General features: G+C 45.0%; 1 protein-coding gene across 1 annotated transcript in view; it reads left to right on the forward strand.

Annotated features, from left to right (window-relative positions):
- The window catches only part of cacna1bb (calcium channel, voltage-dependent, N type, alpha 1B subunit, b), a 145868-nt gene that overhangs the window by 91175 nt on the left and 32193 nt on the right, over positions 1-22500 (forward strand). The window contains exons 17-30 of the mRNA XM_080755924.1: positions 365-482; positions 848-915; positions 1497-1603; positions 3332-3394; positions 6122-6329; positions 6793-6993; positions 7731-7945; positions 8362-8546; positions 11055-11181; positions 11742-11871; positions 12592-12651; positions 13021-13127; positions 21446-21542; positions 22462-22500. The exon at positions 22462-22500 is cut by the window's right edge and continues 122 nt beyond it. Coding sequence (XP_080612050.1) covers positions 365-482; positions 848-915; positions 1497-1603; positions 3332-3394; positions 6122-6329; positions 6793-6993; positions 7731-7945; positions 8362-8546; positions 11055-11181; positions 11742-11871; positions 12592-12651; positions 13021-13127; positions 21446-21542; positions 22462-22500 — 1725 coding nt within the window. The remainder of the gene's footprint in view (positions 1-364; positions 483-847; positions 916-1496; positions 1604-3331; positions 3395-6121; positions 6330-6792; positions 6994-7730; positions 7946-8361; positions 8547-11054; positions 11182-11741; positions 11872-12591; positions 12652-13020; positions 13128-21445; positions 21543-22461) is intronic.

Consider the following 22500-nt stretch of genomic DNA (forward strand, 5'->3'; position numbering starts at 1 on the left):
TGGCATCGGACCCAAAAATCTGCCATCGGTCAGGCTCTGCTTCAGCGTGAGTTCTGAAAAACCTCTCTGGGCTTCTGTTGAAAAATACTTTGTCAGTGCTAGTGTGAACCCAGTATATACTGTAAGTCCTCCTCAAAAATAGCCAATGTATACAGTACAAGCTTGTAGATCTGCTATTACATTTGAAAAGTACTTTTCTACTTTTACTCAAGTACATATTGAATTCCGGACTATTACTTAAAGTAACGGAGTATTTTTTACATTGCTGTATTGATGCTTTTACTTAAGTAAAGCGTTTGAGTACTTTTTCCACCACTGGGCATTTTTTGGGTGAACTTCTCCTTCAATGTCTGCTTGGCCTCAGATTCTGACTGGCGAGGACTGGAATGCAGTAATGTACCATGGGATCGAATCCCAGGGAGGCGTGCGTCGTGGAATGTTTTCTTCAGTGTACTTCATTGTTCTCACACTCTTTGGAAACTGTATCCTTTTTTGGTATTGCACAGTATGGCGTGTGTTGTATTGTATGTGTGTTTGTCTTTGGGTCTTTTTGGGCTTATCTCACAAAGCGCAGGACAGATCAGTGCCACATTTCTCGCATAATAGTATGTTTAATTTATTTAAATATAATGATGGAAGGGAATGGCAGTTGGATAGCGCTTAAACCTTGTCAAAGTATGGAGTCATATCATACATAATGTCCACATACCTACTGTCTTACACGTTAAAACCAAATGGGGAAAGCATGTGTGTCATTTGACTAGAATGCATTTGTAGAAACGGCCGCAGAATCGACAGAATCGGGGCGCAGATCTCCGCCATTTTCCTGAGCCCCAGATCCACACAGACACCCTCCTGAATGTCTTCTTGGCCATCGCTGTGGATAACCTCGCCAACGCACAAGAGCTAACCAAGGTACGCTGGCGTGACCGCATGGCGCACTCTTTATCATCAGGACACACCGGTGTGTCAAGACATTACCTGTTGACTGTATTATATGGAGAGGTGGAGGGGAAAGGAACTTGTTGGAATAACATGTTCCTTCCACGTGCTACTTCCAAACAGGGAAACTCCCCCTGTCAGGTGAAAAGAAGCAGCTTGGACTCCTCATGTATAGAAGGAAGTATGAGCTCAGTCCGTTGCGCTCCCCGGGTTAGCAGAGTGTAGAGCAAGAAAAAGAAAAAAAAACGGAGCTATGATGACTAAGACTAAAATATTGACAATGTTGTCTACAAATACAAACTAGAGTTACTTTGAGTCAGACAAAAATCAGGCATTACGGCACCATCATGGCCTGCCAAAATACGTTTTTGTCGTCAAAACTAGATTTAGTCAACTAAAATCGTATGATATTATGACTAAAACATTTCAGACGACTAAAATGTGACTGAAACTAAATTACATTTAATTCAAAAGACCATGACTGAAACCACGTAAAAAACGTGCTGTCAAAAACGTGCTGTCAAAAACGACACCGACTTTGTTGTCACCGCCAGGACGAAGAGCAGCAAGAGGCGGCGGCCAATAAGAAGCTTGCCCTGCAGAAGGCCATGGAGGTGAAGGACGTCAGCCCCATGTCGGCCGCCAACATCTCCATCGCCGCGTAAGTTCTGACACCCGTCTATCTCCAGCCGCTGGCCTGCTGCTGTGTCCTCCTCCGTGACACGCTGTCTGCCCTCACTCTGCGTCTCCCTCTGTCAGTGTCTGCTCAGCTTATCAATATAATGGTGCATGTGCAGCGATTTTCAACCTTTTTATTGTATTTCTTCTTTTTGTGTCTCGGAGACCCCAATAAATCTTTAATTTAACCCTGAGAGTGTACAAATTGACCCTTACGGGGTCCACAGAGCACGATAACTATACATACTTTATGTTAGTTTGAGTCAGTCAGCTTGTTTTTATTTATTTATGTTTTTATGAAAAAAATGTATAAAATAAATTAAAGAGATAATTGGAGAAAAAAACACGCCCTCTCACACATTTGGACAATATCAGTCATCATAACCAGGGAGGTGTGTTTTAATAAGTCCAACATGGATAAAATTGAGTTTGAAGTTCAGTGGGTTATACTGTATAGAGTATGGCATAACCGAAATTAATATCAAATATTGAATCAAGCAACAGAAAAACTGTCTGAGGTGCACGCACAAGCCCAAGTAAATATTAAGATCAATGCAGAAGTGTTTTTAGTTTTAAAGTGAAATACCCCTTTATAAATGTAACATATCGCTGCAAATATCACATGTCACGTCTGATCTGACTTTGATGTCGCTCCCTTTGAAAGTGCTTGCTTCATGTGTTCAATTAAGTCAGTATTGGAAGAGACAGTCTTTGATGAGAATATTTGTCCGGCCTTTTTTTCCCCCCTCTCTTTTCATTTCTGCAGATATTTTATTTCCAGTCTGTGTGTGGTGCCTAATTTACGAGGCCTTTCCCTTTTGGTGAAGTCAGTTAATCTACATTCCTCTCCGATTCGCACTCCTCATGAGTTATGAGCGCTGTGCTCTGAGACATAATAACTTTGAACCAAAGTATGACTGGCGTCTCAGAGTAATTACCCAGGAGTTTGAGAGGCCTTGCAAATCACTGTTGTATTTAACTTTTCTCCCTAGTCCGCGTCATCACAGTGATTATGTCAACATGTTCATTTGAACTGCAGGTAATGGTAACACAGAGTTTTAACACGACAGTGCTTCGTCGTTTTTCTCTTGAGTAAAAACAAAAGCATTTTAATCTGACCGTAAGGTTGGAAATGTTGAAAAAACATTACAATTGACTGTTGTCTGTTACTAATATAAGAGGCAATGGTAATCAATTAATCAATCAATAAATCAATAAATCATAATTGCATTGGTTATGGACCAAGTGTCACAATCTGGAATGAAATTGTTCTACAACCGTAGAAGGCCTGGGCTCCACTGAGGGCGTTGCGTTTGGACGGTGTCAAGAAATGAACCGGGACAAATGAGTGACTCCGTCCTAACGCAACCATCAGCAGTGGAGCACCCTTCACTGATAAAAAAGGGAACACTCCCTGCGTTGACAATGACGCAACGCTGACGGACGCCCGATGGCTGCCGTGGAGCTTCGCCGTAAGATGACACGAGACACTTTCACCCTGCAGTGTTTAGCAGCCAGTGTTGCACCAGTCTTTGCTCAGACTTCAGTTTACACACACAGGAGGGAACAGGTGGACACCGGTGAGTCAGCTGACTGCCACCTAATCCCTCAAGTTGTTTTTGCTTTTGCTTTAGTTTTTTTGTCTTTCCGTTCATTTGTGTCTCATCCTTTTGTTTTGTGTTCTTTTTGTTTCTGTTCTGGGCATGGACAGTTTTGTAAAGCAAAATCAAGATGCACACTCTCGCAGGTCGTCCAACAGCAGCATACAGTCACCGTGAGTTATCTCTCTCTCTTACAATATCCTCCTCTCCTTTCTTCTCCTCTCCACTCCTCTCTTCTTCTCTCCTTTCTTCTCCTTACCTTGTTCCTTCAGTCTCTCCCACGACACTCTTCCCGGCACGCTCCCTTATCACTCTCCATTACGGGAAGCCTCCTCCCTTCCTGTGGGCTGATGATGGTTGAGATTGTTGAGCCTGTGGGAGCACAGAGCAACACTGTAGTTTCACCACCCTGATACCATGAAGGCAAATCCATTTGTTAAGGCGCATTTAAGAAATGCATTTTCTCAATATTGCTTTTATAGAGTGACAAAGAAATTGAATAAACAGTATTTAGAACAGGGTAGAAAAAGAAAATCACACATTTCACGCTGTGTGAGTGGCTGAATGCAACATGTGCATGCGTGTGTGTGTGTGTGTGTGTGTGTGTGTGTGTGCGTGAGTCGTGTTATAAACAGGTGTTGATTCTATACAGTATATGCACAGTCTCTGTAAGACCAAAACTAAAAATATTGTATAATACATTTTAATATATGGTGTATATTTAGTGGCATTATTTCTGGGTAATCACCAACACAGTACATTAACCCATTCTGACCGGGCACCCATTTTGGTGTTGGCATCATGTTATGCTTTAGCTATTGAAAAATAGCAGATCTACAAGCTCATATCGCGCCACCGAGTGGCGCGATACGAGCTTGTAGGTCTGCTATTTTTGAAAAATTCGAAGAACGACTGACATTTTTAGAATCTGATCTCAGGTCAGAATGGGTTAATCAGACCAGTGTGTGTCCTAGTGGAAACCTCGTATGAATCTGATCTCAGGTCAGAATGGGTTAAGAGCATTTCTGAGCTCCTTTGTGGACTCTGTACTGCACCTTAGACATTGCCATCAAGAAAGATTTTCCATTGCATTGTTGATGCCTAAAATAATGAACAATTCAGCACACTCTGTGGTGTGAATAATCAACGTTATAATTTGTTTAATTTCTGCAAGCACAGCCAATCCCCCAGGCAGTTTGACATTTACGCTCGTTATTTAAGACGCCTCATTTTGCAAAAACACAATTTTGGCAGTGCAGCCAACTGTTGGCCTGCTTCTCTGTCTGTAAAATACAGCAGACAAAAAAATGTTACACCTGATTAACACTCACTTGCGCGTCGTATCACACTGTGGCACGTTGTGAGCTTGTAGATCTGCTATTTTCGGTGCATGACACCAGCGGTTGGTGTTATTTAGCTGTGCTCCGGTGTTGTGTACTGAAAATAGCTGGTCTATAGCCTGGCTCCAGCCCCTGAATCGCTAGCCACGCCCATTAAAAAAACAATGTTTGTGAAACAAAATGAAAATTCAGGCTGAGTGGCAGGCCTGCTCATCTACAAACTCTCAACGAATTGTGCTGAAACGCCCTGTGTGACTGCATGCACACCACTGTATGCGTGCACACACACCCTAGTGTGTGCATGCATGCGCAATACATGTGTGCAAAAAGCTGTGTGTGTGTGATATTGCATGTGTTCATGTGTATATTTGTGCCTCATAGTCATTGCCGAAGCGTTTGTCCCAACAAAAAGCATTTGTCGCTGACCACCACTGTCTGTTGCTAATATGCTTGTACGTCTGCTGTTTCCCTGTCTGTGTGGCTGTCTGTGCCCTCTGTGTTGTCTTTTATCTACTCCTCCACTCGACGAATCTTACTAAGGTACAGGTCAAAAGGAGGACCAATATTATCCATATCTTTTCATGTCAACAACTCATGCCGTGCAGAACCCAAAACAGCACAGTATGATGTGATACGTCCATTGAAGTACACACATAAAACAAAATCACCAACGCTTGTCCATTTGAGATTTTCTGTTCATCGATCATGGAAGAATCATATTTTCTTTAATCCGATTCACATGCCTGCCTGCTCTTCTTCATGGTCTCGTAAAATACCTCATATTCAAAATCTCCATTTTACCACCTCAAGTCTCGCTTGAGTTCTTTCTTGCTGATGATCACAATGGAGCTAATCTCACTAACCACTACACTGATCGGGTCTCTTGAGCTCGCTGCCGCCAGCAGGCCAAGAAAATCAATCCTCCAGTTTCTTTTTTTCTTTTCTTTTCTTTTAAATACATCAACGACAAGATTTAGACTGGGGGTAAGTCCCTGTGACCTACCAGCGCCGTGTGCAAGGGGTGTAATTGTACATCAAGCTGCCTCATGCTACAGAAACACACTTCTTCTGACCTACTACGGCCTCTCTACCTCCTGAGCCACTGTGGCCACTGTGGCCCCTGAGCCACTGTGGCCCCTGAGCCACCGTGGCCCCTGAGCCACTGTGGCCCCTGAGCCACCGTGGCCACTGTGGCCCCTGAGCCATTTGGATTCCTGTAATGGGGCTGCAACTATCCATTATTTTCCTAGTGATTATGTTATCGATTGATTTCTCAATTTCTTTTTTTATATACTTTTCTTGCTTTTATGTCGTTGCTGTCAGGCAGAAACTTTAGGTGTTTTTTTCATAAATGAATGCTGTACAGTACTTTATCATATTACTACAGCTTAACACAAATATATCAAAAGTAGTATTTCAACTATTTTTCTTAAGTTCACGAAAATGCTCTTAATTATTTGTTTTGGCTCTAACGACCTGCCCAAAATAGGGATAGATCACTAATCGATTATTTCATTTTTCCGATTAACCGCTGCCGCCCCCGTTCGTTCCTGTACGCAGCAGAGAGCAGCAGCAGCGGACGGGCAGGTCCATGTCGGTGTGGGAGCAGAGGACCAACCGTCTGCGCAGACACCACCAGCATACGGCGGGCAGCAGCGAGGCCCTGTTCAACGAGCTGGAGCCCGACGAGCGCCTCCGCGTCTCCTCCACCCTCCACCTGCGCCCCGACGCCAAGACCCACACCCACCGCCCACTGCTGGTGGACCAGGTACCGCGGGACCTGTCTCCACTGGCTGGCCAGGGAGAGGCAGTATAGAGAGTAGACCAGGATTCGGTTTCTATACCTGACAGAGGCTATATAATCGAATGATCGCAGTTTTTTGAGACACTGATCTGCATAATTGTCAGAATTGAATCATTTTCATTTATCTGTCAAATAGTCAGTCTACAAGTGAGCTTGTAAACTGGCCTTTTCCGTAATTTTTGTAAAAGATTGTGAAAGTATAAAACAGCCTGTTTATTTAGCCATTTATTTTGATTATTGGCATGACTAGTCATTGTCAGTCATTTCTTTGAATATTACATTTATTCGTCATATCTGCCCTGTGCAATTCTTCCAGAAATTATTTTTTCATGTAGGACTACCATTAGTGGTCAATGCTGAAAACTAGTTGTACGACGAGTTAACTGAAACATTTGCGGTGGTGTTTTCGTGACAACCCCCCTTATAGGAGGAGGGCACGGACGGCAGCGACAAGCCCCGGCCCCCAGAGGGCGAGCAGGAGGAGGAGCCGCCGCCGGGGGCAGACCCTCGATTCGACGACCCGCGGGCCAGGAAGCACCACCACCACCGCCACCGAGACAGGAGCGCCAACGGAGCCGAGAGCGGGGACGGAGCGAGGCACCACTTCCAGCACCAGGACGGCACGCAGGTACGCTGACCACACCTCTGTGTCCTGTTGTTGGTCCCCGTCCATTCAGGTTTTTAAGCATTATGTTATACTATGTTATATTTTTGAAAAATTCTGGCGGTCTGGCGGACATGAAAAAGGTTGAGCACCACTGATATAGAAACATAGGTTTTTCAGAAAACTGTTTCGGATTTAGAAGCCATTTCTTTAGAATCGTCCTCAGGTCTAAATAGGTTAACCCATGAAGACCTGAGGCTGATTCTACAAGCTTGGTAAGGTACTGTACAGTACATTTACCCTATTGTGCTGAATATAAGACTACGTTTTTTTCCAATGGAAATATCCTAAAAAACATATTATAATCGGGGACTAGACTATTTTGGTCTTCAATGTTCTTTTTCCAGCAAATGAGTCTTGAAAAATGGGGGTCATCTTATAATCAGAGTCGTCTTATATTTGGCACAATGCGGTATTTATAAAGTGCCTTCCAAAACAAATGTTACATGGTGCTGTAAATAAAATGACACAGTTGTTTGTGTCAAATCAGGCATTATGACGGCATCAAGGCCCGGCAAAATATATTTTTTGTCCACAAAATCAACTATAGATTTAGTTTTACGATATTTAGTGTACTAAAACTAAACTAACACAAAAACCTTTCAGATTACTAAAATATGACAAAAATTATATTACATTTTATTTAAAAGACTGTGACTAAAAGACAAACAAAAAAACAATGCTGTCAAAATCAACACCAGAGGGGACATCGACATCACCACCGCCACCCAGCGGGCTCCCCGGAGGATGGCAACGGGACCCTGACCAACGGGACCAGGGTGGACCTCCCCGGGAGGGGCGGGGGCGGGGACGGTGAGAGGAGAAGACACCGGTCTCGCTTGGCCAGAGCTCAGTCCACCATGGATGGCGAGGAGCGTAGAGGACGTGGAGAGAACGACGGACGCAATGGTCACAGGTAAGGAGTTTCTTTTGTTTTGTTTTTTTCCCCAATTGTTACGTTCACACGGGCAGATGAAACGATGCAGTCTACCATTCATTGTCAATGGATTCTGGAAGCCAGTGACGTGACGTTGCAAAGACGCAATGATGCATGTAGCTGCTCCAATGATGCATGTACCTTTCATTTTTCAAATGGCCAAAATGTATATAGGGCTGAAGTTGTTAGTGTATGTTTTGTAATAATAATCAAAATTACAAAGTAACTAGTAACTAAAGTTTTCAAATATATGTAGTGGAGTAAAAGTACCTCAAAATCGTTCTTAAGTAGGCTACAGTACTTACAGAAAGTAAAACTACACCACTGTCTCAATTGGTCAAGAAAAACAAATGGAACAAATGGACATAATCCACCTGTCTCCTCTGGTGGGACAGACAAGCGGAGGAGGAGGACGGCCTGGCCTCCAGTCCCTTGCAGCCACCGGAGGGCGCTGTCACACCCGGGGAGAAGCAGGAGGACGCGGACAACCAGCGGAACTCAACCAGGGTCATGAACAGCACCAGCATCCACATCCCAGTCACCATCACTGCCCCGCCAGGGGACATCACCCTCATAGCCAGTGAGTACCCAGTCACCATCACTGCCCCGCCAGGGGACATCACCCTCATAGCCAGTGAGTACCCAGTCACCATCACTGCCCCACTAGGGGACATCACCCTCATAGCCAGTGAGTACCCAGTCACCATCACTGCCCCACTAGGGGACATCACCCTCATAGCCAGTGAGTACCCAGTCACCATCACTGCCCCACTAGGGGACATCACCCTCATAGCCAGTGAGTACCCAGTCACCATCACTGCCCCACTAGGGGACATCACCCTCATAGCCAGTGAGTACCCAGTCACCATCACTGCCCCACTAGGGGACATCACCCTCATAGCCAGTGAGTACCCAGTCACCATCACTGCCCCACTAGGGGACATCACCCTCATAACCAGTGAGTACCCAGTCTCCATCACTGCCCCGATAGGGGACATCACCCTCATAGCCAGTGAGTACCCAGTCACCATCACTGCCCCGATAGGGGACATCACCCTCATAGCCAGTGAGTACCCAGTCACCATCACTGCCCCACTAGGGGACATCACCCTCATAGCCAGTGAGTACCCAGTCACCATCACTGCCCCACTAGGGGACATCACCCTCATAGCCAGTGAGTACCCAGTCACCATCACTGCCCCACTAGGGGACATCACCCTCATAGCCAGTGAGTACCCAGTCACCATCACTGCCCCACTAGGGGACATCACCCTCATAGCCAGTGAGTACCCAGTCACCATCACTGCCCCACTAGGGGACATCACCCTCATAGCCAGTGAGTACCCAGTCACCATCACTGCCCCACTAGGGGACATCACCCTCATAGCCAGTGAGTACCCAGTCACCATCACTGCCCCACTAGGGGACATCACCCTCATAACCAGTGAGTACCCAGTCTCCATCACTGCCCCGATAGGGGACATCACCCTCATAGCCAGTGAGTACCCAGTCACCATCACTGCCCCGATAGGGGACATCACCCTCATAGCCAGTGAGTACCCAGTCACCATCACTGCCCCTCTAGGGGACATCACCCTCATAGCCAGTGAGTACCCAGTCACCATCACTGCCCCGATAGGGGACATCACCCTCATAACCAGTGAGTACCCAGTTACCATCACTGCCCCTCTAGGGGACATCACCCTCATAGCCAGTGAGTACCCAGTCACCATCACTGCCCCGATAGGGGACATCACCCTCATAACCAGTGAGTACCCAGTTACCATCACTGCCCCTCTAGGGGACATCACCCTCATAGCCAGTGAGTACCCAGTCACCATCACTGCCCCACTAGGGGACATCACCCTCATAGCCAGTGAGTACCCAGTCACCATCACTGCCCCGATAGGGGACATCACCCTCATAGCCAGTGAGTACCCAGTTACCATCACTGCCCCTCTAGGGGACATCACCCTCATAGCCAGTGAGTACCCAGTCACCATCACTGCCCCGATAGGGGACATCACCCTCATAGCCAGTGAGTACCCAGTCACCATCACTGCCCCTCTAGGGGACATCACCCTCATAACCAGTGAGTACCCAGTCACCATCACTGCCCCGATAGGGGACATCACCCTCATAACCAGTGAGTACCCAGTCACCATCACTGCCCCACTAGGGGACATCACCCTCATAACCAGTGAGTACCCAGTCACCATCACTGCCCCGATAGGGGACATCACCCTCATAACCAGTGAGTACCCAGTCTCCATCACTGCCCCGATAGGGGACATCACCCTCATAGCCAGTGAGTACCCAGTCACCATCACTGCCCCGATAGGGGACATCACCCTCATAGCCAGTGAGTACCCAGTCACCATCACTGCCCCACTAGGGGACATCACCCTCATAGCCAGTGAGTACCCAGTCACCATCACTGCCCCACTAGGGGACATCACCCTCATAACCAGTGAGTACCCAGTCACCATCACTGCCCCGATAGGGGACATCACCCTCATAACCAGTGAGTACCCAGTCTCCATCACTGCCCCGATAGGGGACATCACCCTCATAGCCAGTGAGTACCCAGTCACCATCACTGCCCCGATAGGGGACATCACCCTCATAGCCAGTGAGTACCCAGTCACCATCACTGCCCCACTAGGGGACATCACCCTCATAGCCAGTGAGTACCCAGTCACCATCACTGCCCCTCTAGGGGACATCACCCTCATAACCAGTGAGTACCCAGTCTCCATCACTGCCCCACTAGGGGACATCACCCTCATAGCCAGTGAGTACCCAGTCACCATCACTGCCCCTCTAGGGGACATCACCCTCATAACCAGTGAGTACCCAGTCACCATCACCTTTTCATTTCAAGCTACATTATGTATTCGCCATTTGAGACCATTTGATGAGATTTAGCCTCTTAGACCCAAGACCAACTTCTTGTAAATGAAGTAATGCAGATGTTTAACAATAATTTAACTCTTGAGAGCGTACAATGTTACATCCATCCATCCATCCATCCATCCATAGCCAGTTCCTAATCCTTGTGCTCTGTGTTTATCTTGGTGTCTCTCAGTGAACAGCATAGAGCGTGACAACCTGGCTCTCAGCGAGGAGAAGAAGGACCTGGAGGACCAGGCAGCTAACGGCCCTCGTCAAATCCTTCCCTACAGCTCCATGTTTGTCTTGGGACAGACCAACCCGTAAGTCACTGTTGAATCTCAAACCACAGCTCCATGTTTGTCTTGGGACAGACCAACCCGTAAGTCACTGTTGAATCTCAAACCACAGCTCCATGTTTGTCTTGGGACAGATCAACCCGTAAGTCTCCCACCCGCGTTGTGCTTGAGCTTGTAGATCGGCTCTTTTTGCAGGACACTCTTGTACCATAAAGTAGAAGGGCATTCACTTTAGGAAAAAGCATAAAATATTGAATATGGAGATACATGGTTTCTGCCTGACAACAACAATATCAAGGGGGGGTCCTTGACATGAAAAAAGGTTGCGCTGAAGTCACTACCTTAAGATTTGTCTGTGCACAAAGCACAGGCACAGACAAATCTTTAGTGCTCTTTTAAATCCGAGCGTATACAAATATCTGTCCTGTGTGTGTGTGTGTGTGTGTGTGTGTGTGTGTGTGTGTGCGTGTGTGTGTGTGTGTGTGTGTGTGTGTGTGTGTGTGTGTGTGTGTGTGTGTGTGTGTGCGTGTGTGCGTGTGTGTGTGTGCACACGCATGTGCATTATGTGTGCGTGTGTCTTCCAGTGTACGCAGACTTTGCCATTACGTGGTCAACCTGCGCTACTTTGAGATGTGCATCCTCCTGGTCATCACCATGAGCAGCATAGCCCTGGCAGCTGAGGACCCTGTGCAGGCCAACGCTCCACGCAACAACGTGAGTCACCAACACCACTCACACAGTGGCGGTGCTGGAAAAAAGATTTACTTGCAAGGGACAATTCACCACAGTACTTTCACCAAGTACAATAATAGTAATAGTTGACTTTGACGTCAGTACTGGGGCCGAGTATAGAACTTTGTCCACCACAGCATGCACAAACCATTGTGACGCTCTGCTGTGGAATCAGTGCTCTTATGCAAGTGTGGCAGTCTAGTTTAGTGCAGAATTTAGCAGTTCATGAACGTGAGAAATGCATTAGCCAGAGTGTGAAGTAGGGAAGTTGCATTAGTAGAATTCATGAGTCGTCTGCCTCATGTATGTATGTACAGTATGAATATGAGAAAAATAACATTTTTAATATTTCTAATCATTTTAATACAATCCTTGACACATAATATTTTCAGAAACATACACATTTTTTGTCCTTGAAATGAAAAGGTTTGATCTTGAACGCCAATCAAATTAAAACATTCACATTTTGCCAGAGTGTGCGAGATATGAAGATTGCTATTCATAGGGTACACATGCACGCCCGTATTATGAGAAAAAGTGACACCCTCAGAGCCTATAAGACCTCATAAATGAAATCTGCTCCATTCATAACCCAACGTGGCCGGTATACCAAAGTACGCCTGAATCTACGGGCATCTCCCGCTGTATCTCAGGAGGTTCATCTCACACGGTGATAATTATTTCCCCACTCTCCGGTCGCAGGTTCTCAAGTACCTGGATTATGTCTTCACGGGAGTCTTCACCTTTGAGATGGTGATTAAGGTGAGAGAGCTGTGAATACACTGAATGTACTGTATCAACGCTGGATGAGCATAAGCACTCTATTTGTTATTCTGAGAGTGTATTTGTACTCTCTGAGTTAAAGTCATCCGGTGTACATTTTTTCTATTATTGCGACCAAAGGTCGCAGTTTACTATGAAATTGTGCATTTCCTGTGTGTGTGTGTGTGTGTCAGTGTGTGTGTGTGTGTGTGTGTGTGTGCGCGTGCGCGCGTGTGTGTGTCTGTGTTTACACAGACACATATGGCTCTATTTTCGCCCAAAAAAGTCAAAGAAGTTTAGGGATAAGGGGTTTAAGCATGCACGAAAATAGAGCCCATAGACCTTGATGTTGTCTTCGTAATGTTCTAGATGATAGACCTGGGCCTGCTCCTCCACCCTGGCGCTTATTTCCGTGACCTGTGGAACATTCTGGACTTCATTGTGGTCAGCGGTGCCCTTGTGGCTTTCGCCTGCTCGTAAGTCACAACTTTATCTTTTTTCCATTGAGTTTATTATGAAGTGAATTATTGTAACTTGACACAACTTGAGATGAGACGATAACAAAGTATATGTCAGGTTTAATTGTTCTAGAGATCAGTGGACTGGAGATCGGAAGACTAAAGAAACTTGTATCCACACATGAACAAGCTGTTGATTAGGATTAGGTGCATTGAACAAAACAATACCCTACAGTATGTACAAGAATGATCAGAACCAGGTCTGACGAAGATCTATGATCAAAATAGTGCACTAAGGTTTCTGAATTTTTCAAGTTATGGTTGTGTGATAGAGAGCTTCATGCTGGATCCTGTACGTAGGATTAAACCAGCAACCTCAACCCTGATGTGACATTGATAGTTGTCTCCACCAGGCCGAATGCATGGGGAGAAAGTATGTTTTGCACTCCGTCCGTGTGTGTGAGTGTGTGTGTGTCCGTCCGTCTGTTACCAGCACCGTTAACCCGGCACCGACCGTATTTTGCACGCACACTCCCTGGATGCCAACGATGAACCTCTGCCCCAAATTTTCCAGAACGGCCTGTTATAGCGTCACCAGGAGGAGATGTTACTTAGTCATATAAAAAAATTATGTACAGTAGCCTTGTGATGTTCTCCACAGGCTTGTCCCATTACCGTGGTCCTGCTATTATAGCAGTGGTTCTCAAAGTGGGGTCCTCAGCAAAATTACCACTTTAAACCTAGTTTATACTATTCGAAAATAGCCGATCTACAGGCTCGTAGTTCTGCTAATTGTCTTGACACAATCGTGGAAAAAAAGAGTGTAATCATTTTGAAAAACACAAATCTTCTCTTATGTGGGTAACCATGTGGGTCTTCAGATGGGTGTCCGCCGCCAAAAATACATGACAATATGGGCGTCCTTGACAGGAAACTGTTTGAAAACCACTGCTACTGCATATCTGCAGACTGTATGGTGCTATAGCAGGCTGTCTGAGGAAGCTGTTTGGAGGATTGCTTTCATAGTCTGCACAAACATGTTGAACATGGTGTTATTTTAGCACACATTTAGTCTCAGAATCAACTTCCAGCGTTGCATGAGACCCCCCCGCCCCCCCAGGGTGAGCTAATGGGCCGTGTGGGATTTGGGTAATGAGTATACCGCTGGGTGTGTGGGTGGGGGGGCGGGGGGGCGTAGAGAGGAAAACGGGCCTTTCCTCCCCGATCTCACACTCAATTGGCAACACCAACTGCAGGCTGTTGTTTTCCTTAAGTAGCCTACCAACAACTAATATGCATGCTACGCTACTACTGTATCAGCACAGGCTATTCCAGACATGTGTCACAGGCACATATACGTACGTGCACGCCGGTGCGTGCGCATGCTCCTGCTGCCTGGTACAAATTGTCTTTACAATGAACCGTTTCACAGGAACTGCCTCGGAGGAGTATAGTACTGTAATTTAGAGCTAGAAAAAAATAGACTTTATGGTCAAGAATGAATAGATAAATTGGCCATAACATACAATGAGCTGAAGCTAACCAGAGCTTGTAGCGGAGTAGAAGTGTTGATAAATGGAAATATTCAATGTAAAGTCAAATGTATTCAAAATTGTACAGTGGCTTAGTAAATGTATACTGACTGTACTGTAGTTGCTTTCCTCTACTGAAAATCTACCTCTTTCAGAACTTTTTGTCACCAGTGTGCTGCAGCTTTGTAGCTTTATAGCTTATCTTAATATCTTTTATTGTCTTTCTGTCGCTTGTTCTTATGTGTTGATGCCTTCTGTAGATGGATAGCTACGCTGTCAGAGTTACATTTCACTGTGGCCCCTTTTCCACCGGAGTTGAACTGGTTCAGTTCTTTTTTCCCCACCTCAATATTGAACCATTTCAGACTTCAGAGCGTTTCCACTGGAAAGGAATTGGTTCGGAACCGTAAAAGTTGTCTCAGAACTGGAACACGAGGTTCCAAGAATCTAGAACGGATTCTAGAACCAAAGGTTTTTTTGGTGGAAAAGGGGCCTGTGTGTGGGAGGGTCTTTATACCTGTTGTTGTCTTCTGTTGCTGACTCTGTCTTCTTCTTTCTCTCCTTTGCTCTTTCCTTTCAACCTTTTCTTGCTTGGATTGCTTTCAGGAGTCTTATGGGGTAATGTCTGCTCTCTATTCCTTTGTTTGCCTGGTCCATTTGTTTTTCTGTCTGATACCGTATCTACCTCACTGTCTCTCTGAGCCACAATATGTGTGTGCAACACACTGTTCCTTCTTGAACCCACAGTATAATCCTAAACCCAAAATGTTCTGACTCTGACACTGTTTTTCAATGCCCTACTTCATAGCATCAGCAAGCTCAAAACATGGCGTTTGGAGCTGCATTTTGTGCTTGTAGATCTGCTGTTTTTAGCTATTTCAGTGTGACACTGTAGTATGATCATACGAAGACATAGGGTTATTCATTTATTTAAAAGAACAAAAGTTGAAGATACAAAGTTTCTGCCAGACAGCAATGACTTGCTTATTGTTGCGGTTGGGCAGAAACCTCGTATCTCCATATTTTAACTTTTTGTGTTTGTGTTTATCTATTTCGTAAATTGACCTCCTACTTGATCACACTTCAGTGTCACACAAACTAATCTAAAGTAGCACATCCACAAGCTCCTTTTCGAGCTCGTAGACTCGTTATCGACTTTTGATACTTTTTGAAGTTGAACGGCGAGAACCACGTAACAGTGTTGGACATGTGAGGTTTCTAATCCGACAGAGACAAATTGCTCATGGTGGGGTTTATCTGATAGATGACCCCTGCCATCATCGTCAATACTCCATCATTCATGTCTCTGTGTCTCTCCACTACTTTTGTGGCGGCAGACAGCCAGGCGTGTACAGCCTCAGATCTCCTTTGTCTTGTCACAAGCACTGCGTCCTCCTCCTCCTCCCCGATGTCACCGCAGTACAACAGAACAAATGATAGTTCATGCTTCTGGAACAACAACATGTCATCTTTCACTCAAGTCGGGCAGAAACCTCGTACCTCCATATTTTCATTTGTTGTACTAAATATTGACTCCATTGGAACATGGGTTAAATTAATTTAGTGAAAAATAACCGTTTTGGGACATACAGTACAAGGTTTCCACCCGACTGCGATGCATTCAGGGAGCAGTCTTTCTTCTTTTTTTGCATCTACGGTTGATTTATCCTTTTTCACACGATAATGACTTCAAGTGCCAGTGTTACTTTGATCATTGTTTACTTACTACAATGTGCTGTCGTCATGTTCTCAATTTGTAAGGCTAGTCAGTGGCATATCTTCTAGCCTGTGTGACGGTTACTGTTATCTGCTTAACCCATTCTGACCGGGCACCCATTTTGGTGTTAGCATCATGTTATGCTTTACCTATTGAAAAATAGCAGATCTACAAGCTCATATCGCGCCACCGAGTGGCGCGATACGAGCTTGTAGGTCTGCTATTTTTGAAAAATTCGAAGAACGACTGACATTTTTTTAATTTGATCTCAGGTCAGAATGGGTTAATCAGACCAGTGTGTGTCCCGTGGAAACCTCGTATGAATCTGATCTCAGGTCAGAATGGGTTAAAATGTATATATCTTTTGCTCTGTCTTTCTTGTTACGCTTGTTTTATTGTCTTTAAAGCAGTCATGATTTCTCCTATATGCTTTTGTTGTGTGGATGTATACAATATGGCCACCTTTACAGCAGGTATTAACTGGGTGATTGGAATCTATAATTGAACTGCAGTGTATTAATATGAATGATAGTCGGGTTCAAATGAATAGATGATCTACAAGCTCACAACACGTCACGTTGCAGCGCTTTGTGAGCTTGCAGATCTGTGAATAGTCAGCGAATGGGAGTCCACGGCCAAATACATTTATACATCAATTTGGGGCGTCCTCGACTTGAGAAACTTTGAGAAATACCGCTTAAAATGAGTGTTATAATCCAGATAAATAATAATGTGGTCACAAACTGTATTGGAGACGTATTTTAATACCAGGTCTAAAGGTGGCTTGTGTATGTGCGTGCGTGTGTGTGTGTGTGTGTGTGTGTGTGTGTGTGTGTGTGGTGTGTATTACTGCTCTTCCTCATCAGATCGCAACAAAGCGTCGTCAGGTGGGAACTGTCGCTATCTACTGTACCACTTGTCATCGCACCACCTTGACCCCTTGACCTTTGCACTCTCAATACATAAACTACTAGTTCCTCTTATCAGCCATCGTTTTCGACTTCCTGCATTGTCTATCGCGAACGGCTCAGGATAGAACCCCTACTTACCTCAAGCCTGATTTATCCTGCGTTGTGCGACATGTCGGCCACCGGAAATAGCCGATCGGCGAGCTCACAACGTGTCGCTGATGCGGCCGTCGTCGGGAGCTTGTCGATCTGGAATTGTCCGCGTGCGACGCCGTCGTGCGACGGAGCATGAATGAAGCGTTGACCTCCCCTTGATCTCGTATCAGTGAACCTATCCTTGAAGGCTGCATTTATACGTCGACGAACTGGCCGCATTGTACGACAAAAATAATGTATTCCGAACTGAACATGCTTGCTTGTTTGTTTGCGTCAGTTGAAAACACATCGTTTTTGTCTTTGGATGTGGTATAAATTAGCCTTGCCTTCCGAATGAGAAAACACTGGAGACTCCAGCTCATAGCTTTCAGAAGACTGTTCTGAAAAAAAAAATCAACCCACTGTTGCCTCCATGGGCCAGTAGACTACAGTGAGTGCACAAAATATGAGAAGGACCTCCATCGTAAGACTTGTGTAATCCTCCTTTTCATCCGAATATGGTTGCCCTCTTAAAAACCGACATTTTAGACATGGTTCTTTAAGCTTGACTCCTTTTGGCTCGTTTACAAAGAGAGATCATCGTACTGTAGTTTATCATGTAAATGTTTTATTCATTTATTATTAAATTACCTTTTGGATTTGGATGACAAAATAACATTAGTTAAAAACAAATCGCAAGGCACGTTTAAGTATTTAGACAAGATTGTATGCTTACAGAAAATGTCAATCAATAACGAGACACGCATTCTGCATAATTATTAAAATAGAGAGACTTATTGCCTACTCTGTTGCTGTGAGAGGAAACAGAAGGCCAAGTACAGCTTATCTGCAGTGGTGGTAGAAGAGGTGCTTCTAGTAAGCTTTACATAAGTATAGCAATATCACAATGTTGTCGAGGAAAAAACCTCTTATCTCCATATCATTCTAACTTTGTGTGTGTTTTTGCAAATTAATGCTCACAATGCGTTGCAATAATAAGCCTAAACATACAAAGTAACTAAACGTTTTCAAATACATTTAGCAGAGTAAAAAGTGCAATATTCAACCTTTTGAGAGGGAGTATAAAGTAAGCTATAAAAAAAATTGAAAGTTCAAGTAAAGTAAAAGTACAGTAAGTAAGTACATTCAAGTTCCGTACTTGAGTAAATAGTTACTTTCCACTACGCTTCCCTGTGACTCAGCCAACTGATTTGGATGTCTGTTTTCCCATCTGTAAACAGGAAATGATCCTTGCTCTGGAAAGGGGGCAGCTGAGAAGCCCGTAGTCATGGTGACCGAGGATAACCTCGCAGCACTGATGAGCTGCTGAGCACATGACAGAACCGTGGCTGATCTGCCCCGCTTTGATGCCTGTGCACGCACACACACACTCACACACACACACACACACACACACACACACACACACACACACACACACACACACACACACAGGCACCGGTGTCATACTGTAGTTAATGGAACTAATCAATTTAATAGATTATCATTTGTTTTAAACGATAATCATTTTAAAATATTCATTTTGGGAGAAATCTGTGAGCAAAGAATCTTTTGGCTCAAAGCACGTCACAGTGTGATGTGTTTTGGGCTATTTCTGTCATTTTTGTGCTACACAAACTATTAAATAGGGCTTACAGACTAATCGATTTTGTTGATTATAAAAAATCTTTCAGGCTTTATAAAAATACAAATATATAAATATAAAATAAAATAAAGGGCTTCTCGTTTAATCAAAAATGGATAGTTGCAGTCCTAGACACAAGCTGCACCAAACATGCGCTCCGCACACGTTCTCCGAGCCCGGGGCTCTTCTGAAAGCTATTGGGAGACAGCTCTCTCCATCCAGATGTGTTTGACTTTCTCAAATGGTCAAGGACTGGAGTGTGACTGCAGTGGATTGCATGCCAGGCTAACCGAGTCATCAAAGCATGAGAGGTGCATGCTAGTTTGTTAGAGCCAAGACTTCCTCCTTCAGAAAGAAAAAAGCAGATAATGTTTGTGGAACCAGCTGCTTCTCTCTTCGTTGCTGTCGGGGACAGAAACCTCTTACTTCCAAATTTGACTTTGTAAATGAACGCCCTATACTTGACCATACTACAGCTTCACACTGTAATGAACGCCCTATACTTGACCATACTACAGCTTCACACCAACGTATCAAAAATAGCAGATGTACAAGCTCGAAATGCATGCACGAAACGCCACGTTTTGAGTTTGCCGATCTGCTGTTTTTGCAATTTGCTTTATTTGAAACGGTTTTGGACACATGAGGTTTCCACCCGACAGAGACGTCTTGTGATAGCCCTGAAGGAGTGTCAATAATGTATATCAATAATTATACTGTATGGTAATATAACCTACATGTTCTCTGGATGTGGTAAGTACGTAGGTGGCTAAACATGCCAGACTGCCGGTATTATGGTCCTTTTAAATGGACATATTCAAAGTGTATCAGTCACACAACAACACTAGTGTCTCCTGAGCCACAGTCACACACCACCACCACCACCACTATCCAGCACCACTCCAGGCTGGCTTAAAAAGCTTCTGTTGTTCTCATGTTGATATATACACACAATTGTCAAGAGAGAGAGAGAGAGTGAGTGAACCATACAGATGCTGTAATACTGTGACTACCATCACTGTGTGTGTACATGCATATGTGCATGATTACACGTCTGTGTCCTGTTTCTGTAGCGTGAGGCAGCTTGATTTACAAGTACATCCCCTGAAGAGGACGCTAGTACATGTCACAGGGACTTAACCTCCAATCCTACAGTTGATGCTGAGTGCCAAGCAGTGAGGCATTGGGTCCCATTGTTATAGGATTGAACACTGACCTCCCAATCTCAGGGCGGACACTAGCCACTGAGCTGGAATGATTGCATACTGTATTGTATCGTGTTTCTATAGAAATGGAATTGTGTCACTGTGTGTCTATGTTGTACAGTCACACATTGTATATCAACTCTTGAGCTCTTAACGTTATTGTTAAAGAGCGTCGGTTTTTCAAAGACTTACTCATGAAGAAACCTAACCATAAATAGTCACAATATGTCTGTGCACAATCAAATTATCAGTGTTAATTTATCCCTTTGTAACTCGGAAATTGTACAAAACAGCAAAGCAACAAAGCAGCAACTCGTAACTTCTTTTTAGTTGGTCAAATGTTTTAACCAATCTGTATGGTGGAGTATGTTAATATAACTAACACGACCCCCACTCTTTCACTGATGAAATGTAGCACTACATGGTTGACAGTTAGTATTGCATGAAGCTCAAAGCGTGGGAGGTTAAAAACCTGTGTAGGAGGACAGTCCATCTTACCGGTTGTAACTTTGAATTAACGCTGATGATCGTACTGTGCATGTGACTCGGTTAACAAAATGCCTCTGCCGCCACCGTCCTTGGCCAATGTCACTGCTCATGTGGGACGACGGTTCAGCCAATACATTATGAACAGCTTATACTGTAGGTACAGTAGGTGTCACATCACATCCCACCACTTTGTGACCTGTTAGCAATGTGTGCGTGTGGCGACCGGCGCCACAAGTGACAGCAGTGGTTCCTGCAAAGAAGCTCCTCTTCTCCTGCGAAGACGGCGTCTTCCTCTTCCATGTTATTCTAGCAGTATAGTCTATTCCATTGAGGTTATGCTGAACAGGCCTTTACGCTCGCCACGTGTTTCTGCAGAATGCTCCATCTACTCACATGCATGTGCTCTACTAATGGAATAGATCAACCTGCATCTATACCTGATGTCATCTAATTAGTCATTGTTTGTTGTTGGATGTTTCATATGTTTTTACGGTAGTGTGGCCATCTCTGTGTGGGTGGGTGTTTCTGCGCGTGCGTGGGGGGGAGCGTGTGCACACGCATACCATGTGTGTGCCTATGTGTACAGTACATAATGTATGTGCACATGTCTGTCTTGAACAGTGCGGCGATACAAACAACCTTACGAGGACCCTACTGTAGATCGTGTATCTAAAGCTATATAATATGTATCTTCCCTCCGCACAGAGGGACTAAAGGGAAGGATATCAACACCATCAAGTCCCTGAGGGTTCTCCGAGTCCTGCGGCCTCTCAAGACCATCAAACGTCTGCCCAAGCTCAAGGTGAGTGAAGCCAGCTGGCAACGAGGGTCACTCCCAATCCTCCCAATCAAAGTGTGTTTAGACGAACTCTTGGGATGATTGTAGTAATAATAAGCCAGTCACATCGGTGGAGCAGACGTTGATGTCGCCTGCCTCTCATACTAATGCCCTCCCGCCATCCATCCTGATGTAACGGCGTGCAACCTCCCTCTCCCTTTGCCGTGAGTACCGAATGAGAAAAATATGTCCCAGCGGCCCATGTTTACGGAGGGACACCCGTTATTGTTGTTGAGCTCCAAAAACGTCGCCCCAGAGACTAAAGGACGGCCGCTGGTGTGTGGAACGCCGGTGGATCGGATGAAAGTAATGGCCCTGACAAAAGACAGAGGATCTCATTGAGGTAATTGAAGTGAGATGATTGAGACAGATCAGGGTTGGCAGGCGCGCGGACGACACAACTCGACAGAGTGGCGAGCTGGCACAAGATGGAAGGACGGACGGATGGCACTCAAAACAAAAAAGGCCTGGCCGCTGATCATTCATCCTGCAGCACATTCATTGGCTAGATTGATAGATGGACGAAGCACTTAATCTGTCAGAGTGATCGCAGCGCAGGCCTGATCAACAGAGTGCTGTCACGTGGATACAAAATAGATGGAATGGGATAGTGAAAGAGACGGAGAGAGAGAGAGAAAGAGAGAGAGAGAGAGACTCATGTGTAATCATGCGAATGCATAATCGTTGTCGGGTAGAAACCTTATATGTCCATGTTAAAACTTTTTATGTGACTGTAGTTGTCCAAGAGCGTCGCTCAAAAGTGGTGACAATAGGCAATCTATAAGCTCACAGTGTGTCGTGATGCGTTGTGAGCTTGTGGATCTGCAACTTTTGGGTATTTTTGAGAGGTTTGTGTGAACATGCTTGCGTGCGTGTTCCCCAGGCGGTGTTTGACTGTGTGGTGAACTCGCTGAAGAACGTG

The sequence above is a fragment of the Protomyctophum bolini genome (genome assembly GCF_963924005.1).
Source record: "Protomyctophum bolini genome assembly, chromosome: 22".
Lineage (NCBI taxonomy): Eukaryota > Metazoa > Chordata > Actinopteri > Myctophiformes > Myctophidae > Protomyctophum > Protomyctophum bolini.